Source organism: Phlebotomus argentipes, unplaced genomic scaffold, assembly GCF_947086385.1.
Source record: "Phlebotomus argentipes unplaced genomic scaffold, Phlebotomus argentipes genome assembly contig_5, whole genome shotgun sequence".
Classification (NCBI taxonomy): domain Eukaryota; kingdom Metazoa; phylum Arthropoda; class Insecta; order Diptera; family Psychodidae; genus Phlebotomus; species Phlebotomus argentipes.
This window is the reverse complement of record NW_026776165.1, coordinates 5157184-5177427: the sequence shown is the minus strand read 5'-3', so window position 1 is coordinate 5177427 and position 20244 is coordinate 5157184. Positions and strand designations below refer to the sequence as shown.

Below are 20244 nucleotides of genomic sequence, written 5' to 3'. Positions count from 1 at the left end.
TGTTTAAGATGAAAATGTTTCTCTATTTCTTAACCAACTTGAGCAATTGTGTTAGAAAAACTTTAAATAAATTAAATTCCCAGTTGAAGGAATGTAAAAAAACGATAAAAGGCAGTCAGAAATGTCTGAAATATTAAAGATTCTGCACAAAAATGTGTGTAATAATAAAATCCACTCATTTCCCTATGATCACATGTCACAGACAAAGCCTTGAAACCTTAAGTATTTCCTCACAACTTGGGAGGAGTGAGAAAATTTGCCAAAGAATGCCTTTGAAGGCAAATATTTCCCTGAAAGTTGAATTAATGCAATTTGGTTTCAACAAATTCTCCACTTTCTGGGTGCCTTTATTTTGCAATTGTTCACTGACAATTGCTGCATCTTTGATTTTTGTGTTGGAAAGGAATTTACCTGGAAAATGTAACCAAAAATTCCCTTCAATTAGTCTCATCGATTCTCTGGGCCTTTTGGTATTCAGCCAAGACCGGATGACATCAAAGGCTCTCTGTGGTTTGAGATTTTTCGGGTACAAATCTCTCACCTGGATGTGTTAAATTGGCTTTGAATGCCTCTTCTTTCGCTCTCTTCCTTCCCATGAGAATTATACACAACACTTTTTGGCTTAGATGACTTCCAGGTGCGTTGGAAATTTTTAGTGGGATTTCTTGGAGAAAATATTTTGATGAGGCTCATCTTCAGCGGGTCTTCAATGTGGTCATGAATTATGGGAATTTGACGCTATTGACTAACTCCGAGAGAGGGTTCAAATTATCAAATTCACGCGATCTCCGCGCATCTCCGAAGGAAACCCTTTTTCCTTGGTGGCCAATTAAGGCAGGTGCAATTTCGTGTGGCAATCAATCTGGAGCGCCCGATGAAAGAAAGTCTCTGGGTATTTGGTAATGGGAGTTATATTATTATTCGACTTCCCATCGAACCCCAACCGACCATTGAGGTGGAAATTATTCGCTCACGCGGAGCCCGAATGGGCGTGCAAGATGATGGACTCCCGGCTGGACAACAAATCAATTTCTCTCGCTACTGGAGACAACTGTGAGAAGCAATTTGGGCGTCTGTTTGTTCGGCTTCTGTTGTGATGCTGAGAGATACAAATTGACAAGGTTGAAAATTGAAATTCTGGAATTTCATCGCACCCAAACACAATCTCTCGAAGCATCATGCAAATGGCAATCAACAGTATAAGTAAATTGGATCTTCCAGATTCACTATGGCAAACATGCTCATAACAACCAAGAGAGATGTGAAACTGTGCGACTAATTGAAGTGGAAATTGGGGTTATTTCTTTCAATATTCACAGCAATCTCATCATCGAGAGACACTCTCAAAGTATGATTCACATTGTGCCACGAAAAGGCTCCACCTCTTGCACACCTAGACTCGCCATCATCTCGTCTTCTCGTGAGTCTCTCAAATATCTCCTCTCTTTCTTTTTCCCAATGTTTGCTCACCACTAATTTCTCCCTTTATCAACATTTCCTACCTTCTTCATCGCGCTGTGACGTGCGAGAATGGCGAGGAGGAAGCTTGCAACATCTCGGCTGCCGTTCGTGGTGCACAAATATTGATGGAGATAATCGTGCGCGCGGTGTCCGAAGATCTCAGGTGAAATGCCCCAAGATGGGCCCAAGACAAAGAGTGCAAGCTCAATCTTAAGTGGTCTTTTTCGTTAATTAAAACCTCGATAATTTTTAGCGACAAGCCACGTTTCATAACATTCCATCCGCTTCTCTCTTTTTTTTTCTCTATACTCTGTGCGCTGGAAGATTTTCGCGCGGTGCGCATTCTTTGGGTTTCCGTGTTCAGAAGCTATTACAGCTCCAGTGGAAGAAAGTTTCATGGCTGCGTTGAGCATTTTATCAGCGTGGTATTATCATAATTCTAAGCCACTATCAAACCCGAGAACATGATGAAGAGCAATTGAAGCTAATACATTTTATGGCTCTCCTTGCTCAGCGATGATGTATAAAGCAATCGCGGTTATTTATAATCCCTTCAGCATCAGCAACACAGCCACAATGTTGCAGAAATTCGCACTGACAATTCTCATTCGATTGGGAATTCAGTAGTTTTTTCGGGTGGGTGATTTAAATTTAAAATGGATGTTTGTACAAGAATTTCAACGCGATAAAAGTGACCATCGCAGAAAAGTTCCACCTCATGCGATTCCTCTATTTATTCACTGCTCCTTCCGACATCATCTGCATTCAGTTCAGGGGTCGCTTTTCCGTGCTTGGCCGCGCAAAGAGGCGCGCTAATTTATTTCGAGATTGGCCTCCGCCAGCGACCCTCGCCGGCCCATCTTCTGTCAATATTGCCCGACCGCCGTACATTAATTCCACTTTATCGAATGAGTTAGCATCGTTTAGCTTTTAACATAAATCTGGGTGCTCTCGCGAGGGCATTTTGGGCCAGAAAGAGAGAGAGAGAGAGGAAAAAAAAGAGACGCGAAAGTAAATTCGGCCACACTTTGCGCCGCATTGAGTCCTACGTGATTCACAGAAGATTCATTGCGCGATCCGTCGCGCGGGATCCAAAAAGACACTCTCATTCTTCTCCTTCTCCTTCTTTTTTTTTTTCTTTTCCACCAACTCCTTTCCACCCGGGTGATGATGAAGAATCTCCACGGATAAGCATCCACACGCAGCTCTGCTGCTTGAAATCTGATCTCATGCGCCTTGGCGAGAGTATCGAGCTGCGAACTCGTGTATAATTAAAATTAAACTCAATGGCCATTTGGTACCTTTACGTGGTCATCGATTAATTTACTGGCCATTTAATAAATTCCACCTCCCCCGGCGCCCCGCCGCAGCCCCTCACGAGGCCGCCGAGTTGCCCAACGAGGTGACAATTAATGAGATTGTCCATCTCTGCGCGCTGATACTGAGTAATTCAGTGAATTTTTGCTGGTGAGAACAAGCCACTGATTAAAGTGAAGATAGGGACGTTCAACTCCTCAGCTATCGCCGCAAGGAGGCTTTCTGCAGTGCTGAGAAAAAGCGCCAAAAACCACAAATGAGGTGACATTTTAGGGACATTTTCAGCGCTGTTTGCTTCCTTGGCAACCCTCGCGAGTGGCAAAGAGGAAAGGAAATTTGCTGAATATTTGGTCAGTGTGAGGAAATCCAGCAGTTGTTCCTCCGTCACACTGTGATCCTTAATGCAATCTTTCCGTGAATGTGGCAGAGGACAAAAGGGACATCATAAATCTGTGTTCGCCTGACTGATGCCATTGCTTCTGCCCAACACAATTGACTAATTTAATTTCTATAATCCCACAGCCATTCGTGGGTATTCACTTGGCAAATGCGACGAAGGGGGCCCACAGGGAGAAATCCCCTGTGCAATTCCAAAGACACTTTCCAAGGGTGATAAAGGACACCTTTTTGCGGTCTCCGCCTGGTGCATTCTGCGGCTGGAGGTGTGACAAAGGAGGTTTTGTTTGAATTGTTACCAAACATTTACCCCAGATTTAGGAAGAAGCCAACTTTGGAGGTTTTTTTTTCCCTCCTTTTGAACTGTTTAAAGTCACCCGAATGCATTCAACATCCTGGACTTTGTTGTCAAACAACGTGTCAGAGAATAAATCATTCAACCACACATTTTGTCCCTGCAGACCTGAATTAATCATCTTCTATTGCCTCTTTTGGCTCTTCTGCCATGCCTAAAATATGGCAAAATCATTTGATGGCCTTTTAAACTCAACCCGAAGGAGGAGTGAGAACAATCCAGGTCTGGAGAATAATGGATGAATCTCTGAAAATTTCAACAATACTGTGTTTAAATGCCTCACAGAGAGTCACACACAACTCACGACCACCTATAATGTGCGAATCTATTTAATAAACTCCGCATTGTCACAATATTTTGCCTAATAAATCACTAAAAATCGCATAGGGGAAAAAAAAACATTGCATTTTAGCCCAAGATAAAAAATCAGTGTAACCAATTTGATTCTGCTCGCTGAGATGACAAAGAATGCAATTGACATGAATTGTCGCATAACGTGAAATATGGCAAAATCTCTCAAACACACATCGCATCAAATTGTGCATTAACTGATCGCTTTTGATCTTGGATTTCCACGAAAATAGAGCCATTAGCGTTGATCCGCTTCGGAGTTGACCGACACATAAATCATGCGCGCCAATTTGCGTGCTACTCCGTGTAAATATCAAATTTTTCAGCCTCTCGCCGAGATGTTAATGCCATAATCGGCGACCGGACCGCGACCGCGATGCAGAAGCCGCAGCGTGGCATCTGACGCCTCGCTGCTCTTTTATTATTTGTGGACACCATAATTAGAGGTGAATTTTGCCCAGTCGCTGCAATTAACAGCCGCCCATGCGAAATTAATTTAAAGTGCACTGAAGAGTTGTTGCAAATTGCACAATTTGAGAACGTTTGCTAGATTAGGAAAGGATTGACTACGAACTCGAGCAATTCAGAATTGTATAAAAAGTGGCATAGAAATAACTTAAAAATTGAGAAATTTACATGTTTTCAGGGCTCTTAGAGAAACCAGATGAAGGAAAGTCCATAGAAGTTAGACTTTCTGTCTTCTTGCTTAATTCTGATCAGAAAAAGTCAAAAAATTAGCACAATATTTATAAAAAAAGCAGAAAATTTGCAGTTTTTGTTTGAGAGCTAAAATAATTGCTTTTTTTTGGCTTTTCTCGCTCACTGTGAAATGTGTTTTGAAATTCAAACTGAAAGATCACGACGATCCTCAATTTCTGCACCACAAATCTTGCACCGTCAATCTTCACACCTTTTGATCTCCTCCTCGAGAATCGCGCTGAGTGCAACTTCCCATAATTGTCACATTGAATGGGCAGAGCATGTCACGGTGGTTTGAATGAAGAGGTGACGGGATGCAAATGAGTGCGAAAAAATCACAGAGTGAGGCGACCAAAGTGTCAATTAATTGGCAATAAGTGCTCCTTGTCTTCTTCTCACACACACACACACACACGTCGCGATTAGGGCGCACAGGAGAGCCACCTACATAAATAACCCGATGAAATTTATATCGGTTCTCGCATCGCCCAGAGACAGTTTGGAAACAATCCACACGGCGGAGTCTTAAGAGGCTTTTAGTGTCTAAATTTCACCGTGGAAATTGATATGGCTTGCAGCAAAGATGGACAAGTGCTGTGTTGGCACAGAGAGAGAGAGATGCCATGGAAGAAAAATGGGTAAACAACCATCATGGCGTTTGCAATGTAGAACGCGGCCTTTGGAATGTTGAATAATTGAAATAGTCGCTAAAGTCCCAAATGAGATTTACCATTTCTGCAAAATGCACCAAACAAACTCCACCGCCGCGTCATCTCTTCCTCCTTTCCACCTTCTTGAGCCATAGAAACAACATAATTAGCGTCACAAATCACCAGCATTTTTGCCTTCGATTCAGCACAAACCATTCTCGCGATATAAATTTCAATGCCATACAGACCTCTGATTAGCACGTTTTTTCACCTTCCTTCCTTCATATATCTTTCTTTTCCTCACCCTTTTATCTCACATCTAACACACTGGATGGTTGTGGAGCGGGGAGAAAAAATCAAATCCAATTTCAGCACAACGAGAAATTTAAAAAAATACCTCCCGAGACAATCAACACACTCACTCTTTGCTCAGCCCTGAGTGCAATCTGTGCCGACATGGGCGCAAAGAAGTAGACAATTCGGTGTGCGAGAGAAGTTAAATGATTAATAACAATGCGATATTAAATTACATTGCGCCTATGACGGTGTGGCATTGAAGAGTTGTCTGTCTAATCCCAAGTCCTCTTCTATATCGTGGCACCTCGTTGAGCATGTTATAAATTGAACAGCACTTTTCGCTTTCTGTTGCACCAGAGTTGATGGCAGAATAGACAGAAGATAGAAATCCAGCAGAAGAGTTTTATGGCAAGAAAGCACATTTTTCTTGCCTTTCCACTCCAGTTATTCAACTATTTTTCAACACAATTTGCCTTGCTAATCACATTCTTGGTGATTAACAAATCCTTTTTCACTCATCTTCTCAACTCTGGCCTCAAGAACGAAACGCATCGTGAGTCGCTTCTGGGCCTCCGTCACACCAAAGCCAACCTTCTGGGGTTTTGCGTTAAGGAGCGAAAGAGGCTCCAAAGTACGTGTGAAATAATCAAAAGACACCGAAAAGTGCAAAATACGCGATTCACAGAGTCAAAGTGGGAAAAGAGCAATTTCCAGCATCGGAACTTGACGCGCTTTTTCATGGGCAATTGTCTGGGGCAAATCCCAAAATGCTAGGAATTTGAACTGGAATCCGTGCCTGAATCCCTTTTTTTCCACCATTGCGCGCACGCGGTTCGTCTGAAGAGACATTTTTTTCCGCCAAAAAGCCGCGCACAAAATTTAAGTGGTCACAAATATTTGCATTGTTGCAAATTTCAACCGTCGACAAATATTTCTGTCTTACGCCATTGTCTGCATTATTAATCACATGACAAAAATCATTCTTGTTGAGTGAATTGGATGAAAATTGCTGGGGCTAAATTGGCCCATCTCAGTGGTATCGAAAGATGCATGCAGGTTTCTGACGAATGCAATATAAAAGCAAGGAAATTGAGCGAAATTCAAACCCGTCAAGTGAGAATCTTCCAGTCAATTTTCTGAGATTATTGAGAAATTTTAGTTATACACAGAGAAATGACAGTGAAACTGAATTAAAATAGTATCATTTGACTGGGAGATAATTGAATTTATTGCCAAACAGAAATTCCTGGTGGACACGAATTCGCGTCCAGTCAGAATATTAATGGTGTTTCTGCACTCGGAAATCTCTCAACACACACTCTGTGTGTCGTTCCGAAAATCGCACCAAAAGGCCTTAGCGAAAAATACTTGTGACCACATTCAGTGTTATTTTTCTGCATTTAAAACTCTTTATGCCAATGGCAGACACTTTTTTCGCCATTGGATTCCGTCCAAAGTGTCTTGCAGTCTTTTTTTTCTTGCCCTCTCTCAAAATTGTGCTGAAATTTTATATAAAAAATTCAGCACGAAATCCCCAAAGACACTATCCAATCTACATAATATCGAGAGAAGACACAGTGTGGCGAGAAAACCGGGAGGGAAAAATAATAAAATCGACCACAAGACTTTGTCATGCCTGGATGACTGTAAATTCTTTTGACATTCAACTCTCTTCGTCTAGTAAAATCTCATCATCCACCCCGCAAATCCAGCGCTCTCGATGGTCAAATGCAGGCGCGCGATGAATGGAAGTCGAGGTGGATGGAATTCACTTTATATTGGACAAGTCACAGTGAGAAACAGAACGAATCAGTGTATCAAAATGATTACAAAATAGATTTATTCGATTGCACGGCGAACATATCGGAGAATCTCGCGCGTCTCTTTTGGTGTTTTGCGCTCTATTTGAATACCACCCGATGGGATTTCTTTGCCAGGACGCACATAAAGCAACCCAGGACGGGAGTCTCTCTGCCATGTTCCCAACACACCATGAAACAATGTATCATTAAGAACATGCCGCATGGAAATTGACGAATTCAACTTCCCAAAAGAAAGAGAGAAGAAGGAAAAAAAAACGTTCCGCAACAATGAAAACCAGTCCAATAAATCCTCAAGAGAATGCCAAGACGAAGAAAGGAAGTGAGAGAAAGTTGATGCCTCAAATGCACGTTGAAAAGGAGGAGCAGAAGTTCATCCTCGATAAAGTGTCGATGGATAGAAAAATTCCTGGGAAACACACACTTTTGCCAGTTTCGTCCCGAATTTTCAAGGCCCAGAAGAATATCATTGAAGATCTCGCGTTTGGCATAAATCAACAATCGAGGCGAAGTTGCTAAACGCAGAATTTTTGTGCGCATCAATGCGCGACCCAAAAAGTGTCAACGCTTTAGCTGCCGAGTTGAGTGAATTATTGGTATGATGGAAGATTGAAGAATTTCCTTCTGTATCTCATTCTTTGACTCGTCGCCCCATTGAATTCCAAATGCCGCGCGCAGGCCAGGAAGGCGATGGGCAAGAAATCAGTTGGAGTGGCATCTTCTTGGGCTGCGTGAAAGATTGCGAAAACAATTAACTGTATTTTATTTCAACCATCATATGAATCTCTCTCTCTGGCCTCTTCGCGCGCTTTGGTCATTAGCGGAGAGTCCCAAGGAAACGGGTTGCGATGGGGGCAAACGAGAAGAAAAAAAAACACAGACGAAGGCAGAAGATGAGACGAAAGAGAGCGCTAATGGCTGGAAATGTTCTGAATTTGCCAATTTCTCCATCTCACTATTTTATCAATTTAGATTTCAAGAGATATTCTAATGACTCTCGCGTGAGAGAAAAATCGAGAGACACGCAGCAGCGCGGCTGGACAAGTGGAGCCCAAGAATGAGCTACCGTTTCAATATTTGAGCATTTTAATATTCCACGCGATTATCTCAACAGGGAGCATCTCTCGAGCACTAACAAATAAATTCCCCCATTCTAACTCTCCCTCTCTCTCTCTCTCTCTGGGCCTCTCGAAACCGCCAAACAGCTGTGTGGATTATGGATTCTTGACCCTCTGCTCACACTCTTCCACCAAATTGCCAATCACTCTCTGTGCCATCCTTTGTGGCGGAAGAAAAGACTGTCTGAAAATCTGTACGGAAATTAACAGTTCCAAAACGGTGTGATAAATATTCCAGAAATGCCATGTTTAGCACCCAACTTGCCAGCAATTACGCCTAAATTATGATGGATTTAGTGTCATCGTTTTCTAATCTCACATCATTTTGTAATTGCCGATCTTCCAACTCATGGATAGACTCACATAAATTTGAGAAGAAAGCACAGTTTTTCCAAGGAGGAGATATTATAAGTCTGAAGCTCAGCTCAGAAAGCCATTTTTAAATCAATTCGTGCATTTTTCTAGGTTATATTGACTAATAAAAACAAGACTTAGTAGGAAAAGATCGATAAAAACTTCAAATCTCACGATAAGAGTGGAAAAAAAATCTTATTTATTGGCAAAATAAAGCATTGTTTCAAGGTACAAATTCTATGAAAGTCCAACATAACCACAAAAATATGGTTCAGATTTAAGTAATATCAATTTTTCGAGTTTTTCTCACCATTTTATGAGTTGATATCTTTAATTTTAAACATGACATTTGAAAATATGTAATTTGTAGTATTTTTTAAATGTTTGATGATCAAGAATGTCTTTCAATTACAGAAGAGTTTAATATTTGTAAGATTTTTAGGCATATTATTTCTCCCTTGAGATGTTCTCAGCTTGACTCTGAAGAGAAGAAACGAATTTCCAGACTGCGAAGAGATTCATAAAAGTCCGCAAGAAGGTGCAATTTGAGCAATTCCCTGGGATTTGCAGCTGATCCCACGCTTTTTCCAGGACTCACTTCAGCCCGCTTGGAAATCGTTTGTGGCTTCTTTGGCCTCAACTTGTGTGAATCATCTCTTTGAGGGGCACTTAATTGCTCATGTGTGGGGTCCAGAATTGCGGCGAGAGTGTCACTCAGCGTGAAACCGGCTGAGCATCATTGAATTAATAATAAATGTCTCCAAAGGTATATATATATTTTTTCATCATTCGCACCCAAGAAACTTTGCCCACAATTGGCAGCCGAAGATCGGCTTTACTGCCATTTGTCTGGGGATGTAATCGATTGGCAGCGCGCATAGATAAAGGGATTCTTGTTAACTTCACCGCGTCAAGCCGCGAGAGAGAGAGAGTCCTTCTGTTTGCCGCACTCACGGCCCTTTTTTTGCTCATATCCACACATATGTCCGATTCCATGAACAATGTAATTGTCCGTGGCGACATAAATAATCTCCATTTGCTCTTGTTCGCCGCGACCACGTTGGCGCGGGTCGTGAAACAAGAGTGAAACATACAATAAAAAACGCGCACATATCGACAAATATATATATATATATGTCGAATATCATGGGGGAAATTTTTTGATAATTTGCCCCAATAAAAAATAATTGGATTTTATTTTCGACTCTGCGTTGTTTCAGCTCTCCTGTTGTGCTCTATTTCTGATCTCGCCTTCCCATCAATTGGGACGTTGTATTGAATTCAATTCAGACTCAATTTAATCGTAAACTTACGTATTTGGCGTAGAAATGATCGCCGAAAACTCACGTGAAAGGAACAGAAGAAAAAAAACACAAGATTATTACGTGTAGTGAAAGATGATCAACAATCAATTCAACATAATATCACAAGAGATCTCAACTATACTGAATAGCAATCGGACCTAAGCATCGCCTGCGAATGCATTCGTCATCCTTTGTGAGTCTTCCCAATCCTGTTCCTCCGCCGATGCATTCTTCAACCGTTTTCCATTCTCCTAACCCACACACATCTTGCATTGTTGCCCCCTAAATTGCCACGGCGGCTTCGAATCCCACATGCGGTCGAGGCACCATCAAATCCACCCGGGATGAATTTCTATATTTATTTTGTTAAATCGCCCAGTGATCGATAGAATCCGCCAGCAGCGCACAGTATCAATAAAACGCCGTTTGTAGTGTTGCCGTTCATATTTTTATGGGATCATCATCGTCTCCTCCTTTTTGCTCTGCATCTTCCACCATGGGCAATTCCTCATCATATTTGCTCCTCTCTTTGCGCTTGATCACGGGGCCTTTTTTTCTGCCAGTGCGCTGCATCAGCGCGGCCTTTTTTCTTCGCGGGTCACACTTGAGAAAAATTGCGCCGCGCTTGGACAAGAAATTCTCCGGATCTCGCGCGCGCATTGTTGACCATCAGGTAGCAAATGTCTATGCACTTGTGCGCCCTCTCTCTCTCACTCTCCCTCACTATGTGCGCGGGAATCACAAGACATTTTTGCCACTGCTGCGACATAAATAATATCCGCGCAGCACCGGCCAGAACGACGAGGACGAGCGCGGGGTATTGCGTGGAGAGGAATTAATAAAAGGGGAGGAAGAGATGGCAAAAAATGTCCACCATTATAGGATACAATGGCAGCGCCAACATTGAAAGAATCGGTCATCATCATACAAATGATGGGCAATTGTTGAGACTCGATCGCGATACACTTTAATGCGTGATACGTTTGACAGCGACGGTAGTAAAAATCAATGTTTATTACGTGACAACTGAACGCTAGGCCGCGCACTACTCCTTGGCCGCATGTGAAATAAAATATAATTGGTTCTTGGCGCAGAGTGAGAGCAAAATGGAAAAATTAATGCTTCACCTTTGGAATACTAAGATAAATAAACCACGGCGCATTTTTCCCCTTGTGCGCGATCCGCAATAAATTCATTGACCAAAGGGATTCTCAAATACACCATTTAGCCGATTGCTTTTTTTTCCTTTTTTTACCTCCTCCTCCTCCTCCTCCTCTTTCTTCATCTTCCCAACTTTTATCCAATGATTTATTGACAATTTCCTAATTTATTGCCGCACCGCAATATACACTCACCTCAGCCACAGTGCATATTTAACTTTCTACCCCTCGATGACCAATATCTCCGCGCAGTTGGCTACCAATATTTCACTTTTTGACCACAATATCTCCCCCTTCGCACCCCGCAGGACATCCCAGTGTGCATCCTAGCACTTTATGACCCGCACAGACTTTTATTGGGGCCCCGAGAAGTCCCGGGAACTGCGTGAAATTGAACGGCACTTCTTGGAACTCTCACCATGTCATCAGAATTTGCATTTAATTCGAGGCGAATTAATATGCAAGGTCGGCCTGCCCGTCAAATAGGTCGTGCAACAGTGGGCAATAATGGGAACAAAAGGAGTCGCGCCAGACGGGAATTCACGGAATTTACACGGGTCGCAGCGTAAGAAGGGGAGATCAAGTCGAGAACAAAACCCAGAGTCTTTACAAGTTTAAACGTTCAATTGGCTCAATTGAAAAGAGTAGATTGTACTCTTTAGACCGTTACAATCCGTAGTTAGTCTTAGAAATTGATGCTAAATTCAACAATGATCACAGCTAGCTCAGAAACTTGGGGAAAACTGCAAGAAATGCTCCGAGATGAGGCAATAAGCAAGCCTTAAGAAGTCCCACAAACGCACAGATCATGAGGTGATCTAGTCAGGGCTCTCGTGGAGTGGAATGAAGATATCCGAGAATCCGAATTTCAGCGTCCAACTGCGTCTGTTTGCTGGTGTTGTGATTGAGCGCTGTGCAAAGCATGGCCGAAAACGCGATTAAACTCTTGCACGACAAAAGGTCAGAGAGTGCGGCATTTGCCGCGAGATTTATGAGGCGCCCCGGCAGGCTACTTGCATGCCCCTTGGCAAAAATTCTCCCTCTCGCCACATCCCAAATTGGCCATGGTCATCTCTCTGGCACTGTTGCAGAGAAAGAGAGAGAGAGAGACCGTTGGCGAAACTCCACGAGAGGGGTTTACAAAGGAACAGAGATGAAGAGGAGAGACGCGAAGGGCCGGAGGAGAATGAAGAAAGAGGCCAGAAAGATGACTTTTGTGGGAATGAATTGAGCAGAAGAGAAATTAAGCAACGCAACTCATGGGGAAGATTACAGGAAGAGAGCCAGCGAGCATCTCTTTATGGTGGCTGGCGGAGAGACATCATTGGAATGAAATTTAAATTGAAATCGATTTTATGAATCCACCCCGCTGAGCACTGGCGAGCAAGAAAACATTTTATGCTACCTCCCGAAGGTCTTCTCACTCCCTCTGTCCCGTTCAATTATCTCACCACGCATTGCGGCCAGCCGAATGGAAACCCCCTTCAAGATGGTCTCACTGCGTTGGCCAAATACTCTTCAAATGGGAAGAATTTATGGTGGATCTGTTCATGGTCAGAGGTTGCGGGCGACTGTTTGGCAAGGCGAACAAAGGACATGGCAACTGCCAGGAAGAGGCTTTTAAGAGAAATTTATACTCGTCTGCCATGGAAGTAATTTGCTTTGGCCATTTGTAGTCAATTTGGCTCGAAAAACCAACAACTTCCCCTTAAAAACAATAAAAACAATCTGCAGAACAGGGATTACAGCTAGACTTCCTAGAAGCGCCACCCTCATCAACCACCTGTCACATTTCCACTGGTAATATTTCGAAAAAAAATCAACCAGCAGCCAGAATCAACAAAGACCAAAGCGATATTGACTGTTTCCTCTTGCAATGTTTACTCTGTTAAAAATGCGACGAGGGAGAAGAACATTATCAAAGTAAACATGAGAAAAATATCCAATAAAGCCAAAAGCTATATTTCACCGCATTGCATTTGATCCTGGCTGCACCACACAGGCAAAAAAGGACACTCCAGCCAGAGACGGAAAGGTATACCTGGAGGCATCACTATAAAAGTTTATATTGTTTGGGAAATGACACAGAACATGGCAATAAAATAGCAGCCAACACTGTTCGGGTTCGTCGTCTTGGGCATTCAAGTCTTTCGTTTGAAATCACTTCAATTCACTACAAAAATTGTGGGTGTTTTCGGCATAATATTTTGGCACATGAGACACCTTTTGTGTCCATTTTGGTGGAATTTTTACAACACTCTTGGCTAAAATTGGTTTCTTGGTAAATAGACAGAAACATTCCATAGAAATCTATCGTTTTTCAGGATGGTTTCGCCAAAAAATTGTGAGAACTCTGGAGACTTATTTGGTTATTTGTTCTCTGGCCAGTCAATTCAGTGGTTAATCATTTACAATTAGCACATTTGAAACATTTTGTGGGGTTCATCGAGGTGAAAGACTTCAATGACGGGTCATGTTAAATTTATGCTAATAAATCCATACAAGATTGTCTCTCATATTAAGAGGAATGTCAAGGTATTTTTAAGACAAAAACTGATTCAGGAGAAATAAATAAGAATACAAAATCACAATTTGTTTAGGACCCAAAGAAAACCTCCCTGTGCAGCATGTATTAAGTGAAAAACCTCAAGAACCACTCTTCCTGGGCTGCACAGTGACAAGGGTGAAGAATCTCAATGCCGAGGACTCGCGCACTTTCTTCCGCTTTGTGTAAACAAATCGCGCGGCCCAAGGAGATGGAATGGCGATGCCAAACAGATTCCATCATCATTGTCTTACATGAATTGTGTACTCTTGGGTCTGCAGCGGACAAAAGAGTATGTTTTCATAGCTGCTGGATTGGTTGTTATTGATGCAGACACAAGCACTGAATAGTTGCCTGTCCATCCATTCATCATACAAAATGCTGGGAGAGCTGAGAGAGCGAGAGAGCATCTCTTCGGGGAATCTGCGAGAAGCAGCGTGGAATGGGAGAGAGAGGGATTGAGAAGTCAGAAGAGATATCCCTTACAAATTTTATTTATTGCTTTAGCACTACAGTCGCTTGTCCCGAGCGTACCCATGTCTTATGGGAGTCTCAAACGTCTTTCAAATGTATGTTTGAATAATGTAGCGAATTTTTTGCGCTCCACCGTTCCACCTTTCTTCCTTCTTTCTTGCTCTCCTTTTATGTACATATCCACCCATGGGTGTTACGGTTTGCGCGGCCGCGGGAGCGGGACAGAAGTCTCCCGCTCTTCTTCCTCAACCCAGGTAAGCAGCGCGCGCTATATAGGATGTGTGGTGGTATATAAGGCCATCAGAGAGCCATGCTCAACGGTATGAGTTGAAAATGTTCCATTTGTCTTTGTCACTCATAGCCCAACATTCTGGAGTATCTCGAACTTGTTATTTCACCTTCTTTTTTGCTCTCCTCAACCGCATCTCCATCTCTCGGCTTATGTACCATCGCCACCTGAGTAGTGGTGTTGAGCCTCGTCTAAACTGGCTCTCAGACCGTCATCATCATCGACACGATCATCGGGCATGGCAAAGAACTCCACACACACACTAGCGCGACTGTCGATCCGAGGGCTTTTTCACCACTATGGCCACCAGACGAAAAGCAACCGTTCAGCCGGAATCACTTCAGTCCATGAGTTGCGTTCGACGTGGAAAGAAGTGCGCGCGCGCTTCTCACATTTTTAACCACTTCTCAAGCTCCACACACACAAGATCGGCCATTGCAAGGCGAGAGAGAGGAGAGATCGCGGAAAAAAGTCGGTTTTGCCAGCGCGCGAATTGGAGCGATTTCGGGAGACGCGCGAGAAACAGTGAAGCCCCAGAGAAGTGGCCTCGGTGTGTTGCTTCTCATCATCATCATTGGATTAACTCCGCTTATCATAATCAAAACCAAATTGGATTACAAGGAGGTGCACAGAGTGGCTCTAAAGTGGTCTTAAGTGCTTCACTCTCTCGCGCAGTCGAGAGGGCCCCCAAAGAAAGGCCACAAAGTGAAAAGATGTGTTCCCGAGTGATGAATGGGGAGTACGTTAGTTGTAATTTTAATTGAGTGCGAAGAGAGACCATCAAGATGGGATCGGCTCTGATTGGGATCCTCGTGGGGACGATGTTTGGCGTGCTGGGCGCCACAATGAGCAAAAGCATGCTCTATCAGGCCCCGGATGAGTGTCGCTGGGTTGGGGCGACGGACGACGATGTGACGCTCGTGTGCAAGCTAAGGACCATCAATAGTGAGCTGGAGAACACGAATTTCAGTGTGATCCAGCCACAGAACACAGTGAGACTGAGACTTGAGTGTAGTGACGGGCTCTTCTTCCAGAGCTCCATCAATCCGGGCAGCTTCCGGGCGCTCGTGGAGCTGCGCTCCCTATCCGTTGAGTACTGCAAGCTGTCCAATCTCACGGACGGCTCATTCAGGGGCTTGAGTGCGCTGCGCAACCTCACGATCAGGACACACAATGCGGACTGGAGTGCAATGAGTCTGGATGTGGGTCGCGGTGTGTTCACGGAAGAGCTGGAGGCTCTCCAGGGACTGGACTTGAGTGATAATAACATGTGGACCATCCCCGATGGCATGATTTGCCCGCTGCGATCGCTGCAGCGGCTGAATCTCACGCGAAACAGGATCAGGGACCTCGGTCCTTTCCACCTCAGTGCCTCAATTAGCACGGTGTCGTCGAAGAAGTGCGGTTCAGCCATGCAGATGCTCGATCTCTCGCACAACAACATTGAGAACCTTCCGGCGGCCATTTTCTCCGGCCTCGGCCGCTTGTCTGAACTGCGACTGGCCGCAAATGGGATGAATTTCATCGCCGATCGAGCCCTTGAGGGTCTCATCTCCCTGGCCATTGTGGACTTGTCCGAGAACAGGCTCAGCAACCTGCCGCCCGAGCTGTTCAGTGAGGCGAAAAATGTACAAGAGATTTACCTGCAGAACAACAGTCTCAATGTTCTGGCGCCGGGAATTTTTAGTGAATTAACACAAGTGGTGGTGCTGGATTTGTCACACAATGAGCTCACGTCCGAGTGGATCAATGGGGTGACATTCCGTGGCATGAGACGCCTCGTGATGCTGGATGTGTCAAGCAACAGGATCAGTCGACTGGAGGTGACGACATTTCGTGATCTCACCTCACTGCAGATTCTGCGACTGCAGGAGAACCAGATCGAAGTGATACCGGATGGAATATTTGCCGATCTGGGAAATTTGCACACACTCGTGCTGTCCAACAATCGCTTGAGCACAGTTGAGGTGACAACGTTCCAGGGGCTGAACACCTTGTCACTCTTGTCACTGGACTACAATCGCATCGCCCGCATTGATCGCGAGGCGCTGAAGAATTGCTCAGGAAGTCTGCAAGATCTCCACTTGAATGGCAATAAATTGCACAGAGTGCCGGACGTTCTCTACGATGTGCTTCAGCTCAAGACACTGGATTTGGGCGAGAATCAAATCACAAATATCGATGAGGCGAGCTTCAGTGGCATGGTGCAGATGTTCGGACTGCGATTGACTGAGAACAGCATTGAGACGATCAAGAGGGGCACTTTTGATCGCATGGAGGCGCTGCAAATTCTCAATTTGTCACACAATAAAATACGCAAAATTGATCATGAGGCCTTCAACAAGAACACCAATTTGCAGGCCATTCGCCTCGATGGTAATCACCTCACTGACATCACTGGACTATTCACGAAGCTGCCGAATCTCGTGTGGCTGAACATCAGTGACAATAGACTCGAGGTCTTTGACTATGCCCTCATTCCCACCGGACTGCAGTGGCTGGACATCCACGCGAATAAGATATCAGAGTTGGGCAACTACTTCGAGATGGAGAATCAACTGTCGCTGAGCACATTTGACGCCAGTTCCAACAAATTGATCGATATCACCGGCAGCGCCATTCCCAACAGCATCGAAGTGCTCTATCTCAGTGATAATCTCATTTCCAAGGTGCAATCGTACACATTCTTCAAGAAGCCCAATCTCACGCGAGTGGATCTGTTCGGCAACAAGATCACCACACTCGATCCCAACGCCCTGAGAATCTCAGCTGTGCCCGAGGATCGTCAGCTGCCTGAGTTCTTTATCGGTGGCAATCCCTTCGAGTGCGACTGCAATCTCGATTGGCTGCAGAAGAGCAACACCGTAGACTCACGCACGCAGCCCAAGCTGATGGACGTGGCCAGCATTTACTGCAAGCTCAACTACAACAGAGGCAACATGTACATGCCACTGGTGGAGGCTGAGGCCAGCCAATTCCTCTGCAAGTACGAAACGCACTGCTTCGCTCTGTGTCACTGCTGTGACTTCAATGCGTGCGACTGCAAAATGGAGTGTCCCAATCGCTGTTCCTGCTTCCACGATCAAAGCTGGACATCCAACGTGGTGGATTGCTCGCGGGCGGGCTATGAGAATCGACTGCCCGACCTGATACCCATGGACGCCACGCAAATCCACCTGGACGGCAATGATCTGCAGGAGGTGTCGAGTCACGCGTTCATTGGGCGCAAGAAGTTGCGAATCCTATTCCTGAACAGCAGCAACATCAATACGCTGCACAATAGGACATTCAACGGTCTCAGGGAGCTCGAGGTGCTGCAATTGGACAACAATCGACTGACAGAACTCAAGGGATTCGAATTCACTGGCCTGCAGAATCTGCGCGAGCTGTACTTGCACAACAACCTCATTGCCGCGATAGACAATGACACCTTCAGCCACTTGACGGAGATGCGAATCCTGCGCTTGGACAACAATCGTCTCACCACATTCTACTTCGTGCATCTGCCGCAGGCGCTGACGGAAGTGCACTTGGCGGGGAATATGTGGAGTTGTGAGTGTGACTTTGTGGAGAAGATCAAGGACTTTATGAGCAAGAGTGACGTGGTGAGGGACAAACTGAGAGTCAAGTGCTCCCATACTGTGAGTGAAAATGACGTGGCGTATCCTTCGGTGAAGTTCAGATCGCGCAGGGGAACAGTGATCGATCGCAGTGTGGACGATGACCCACATGGGTTCTTTGTGCTCGCGGAAAACAGCTCCCGGATCTGCACGGGCGTGATGGAGGCTGGGAATCACAGTAATTTGACCTCCACGAAGACCATCCTCTCCCAGCCACCGCTCAACGACTACATTCCCCTCCTAGTGGCCACTCTGTGTGGCTTCGTTGTGATCATTGTCGCCATTCTCGTGATCTTCATGTTCCGCCAGGAGATGCGCGTGTGGTTTCACTCACGCTTCGGCGTGAGACTCTTCTATCGCGCCAGTGACACGGACAAGAACGAGCGCGACAAGCTGTACGACGCCTTCGTCAGCTACAGCTCCAAGGATGAGGCATTCGTGGCTGAGGACTTGGCGCCCGCCCTGGAGAATGGTGATCCTTCGTACAAACTCTGTCTGCACTACAGGGACTTTCCCGTGGGGCCCTACAGCCCCGACACCATCGTGCAGGCCGTGGAGTCCTCGCGGCGCACCATAATGGTGCTGTCGGAGAACTTCATCAAGTCCGAGTGGTGTCGATTCGAGTTCAAAAGCGCCCACCATCAAGTGCTGCGCGACCGGCGCCGCAGATTGATTGTGATCCTGCTGGGCGAAGTGCCACAGAAGGACCTGGATCCGGACATTCGACTCTACCTGAAGACCAACACGTACCTTCAGTGGGGCGACAAGCTGTTCTGGGAGAAGCTGCGCTTCGCCCTGCCGGACGTGCCCAACAACCAGAGGCGCCAGACGCCGCAGAATCGACACCAAAACACCTCCATCGCCATCCAGACGCCGGTGCAGCACTTCCGCAACCACAACGTCACGCGGCACAACAACCGCAATCAGCAGATGATGATGTCGCAGCCACTGCAGCCCATGCTGCCCTCGGCGCCCATGGATCAGGGCTCGGGTCTGCCCAACGGCGCTCGCACGGTCGCCATCCACATTTGACGGTGATGGCACGCCAGTGACGCCTGTGATGCCCTGCTAGGCCGCGACAGTGAGCAAGTGACCAGCCTTTGAGTGTGCGCGGCTAAGAACCCCGAGAGATCCCGGACTTAATTGCAAAATTGTGATATTCGCATGTAAGGTAGATTGAGAACGGAGAGTTATGAAAATCAATGAGATACGATAATTGCATTCCCCCAGATTATTAAGTAGTTAATTAATATAATAAAAATGATATTTGAATTGGGCATAAAGAGCAGCAAAAGGAATTGGAAACCATTCGATTGTGACAACATTATTAGCTGTACGCCTCTTTCTTCCCATTCACACACAGCCAACCAACCAATAACACTCGCCCATCTGCACCCTGGGCCATAACTAACCACATGATCGCATTTTCCAACACTTTATGTAAATAGTGTGCCAAAAATTGCCTGCGCGCAGTATAAATAAATGAGAAAAGACCACATGAAGTCTTTGCTGTGCCACGTGGAAATCTTAACTCCATCTTCTCAATGTAATTTCTCTGATTCTTGCATATGAAATAACGTCGAAACTGACATTGCTGGAGTACTTTTATTGACGATCAATTTAAGAAACTGAGCAGAAATTCAGGATCGAAAGAATAGAGAAAAATTTCAAATTTGTCTCCTTTATTTAATTACTTTACACTAATCAACATCATACGTAAATTCTCACTGTCAATTCACTAAAAAAAAAATCTGTTCATTCTCCATCTAAAAGCTCCATTTTACCGCCAATTTTCTCCCCGACAGACGGTCTCGCGGGATTCTCCGGGCGCAATAAAATGTTTAATGGAAATGAAACTTGCGATATTATAATTTTAAATTGCCGCCAGACTACCATCTAATCCACTGTTTCACCATCACATAAATCAGCGCGGAAAGCAGTGTGCTCGCGAAAAGAAATGCGGGCCGCTTGCACGGTATAATTACGTAAAATGAGAAGATGGAGCATAAAAAAATTCGCACAGATGCAGCAATG

At 44.9% G+C, this 20244-nt stretch overlaps 2 protein-coding genes across 2 annotated transcripts in view; one reads left to right on the top strand and one right to left on the bottom strand.

Annotated features, from left to right (window-relative positions):
• LOC132255862 (possible lysine-specific histone demethylase 1-like) overlaps positions 1-20244 on the bottom strand; it is a 262687-nt gene that overhangs the window by 126960 nt on the left and 115483 nt on the right. The window lies entirely within an intron of this gene.
• LOC132265769 (toll-like receptor Tollo) lies at positions 15376-19242 on the top strand. Its single transcript, XM_059766542.1, has one exon. The coding sequence runs from the start codon at positions 15376-15378 to the stop codon at positions 19240-19242; it is 3867 nt and encodes a 1288-aa protein (XP_059622525.1).

Bases quoted from the DNA above. Each gene is read 5' to 3' on its own strand.
- LOC132265769 (XM_059766542.1), top strand. From the start codon at position 15,376: ATGGGATCGGCTCTGATTGGGATCCTCGTGGGGACGATGTTTGGCGTG.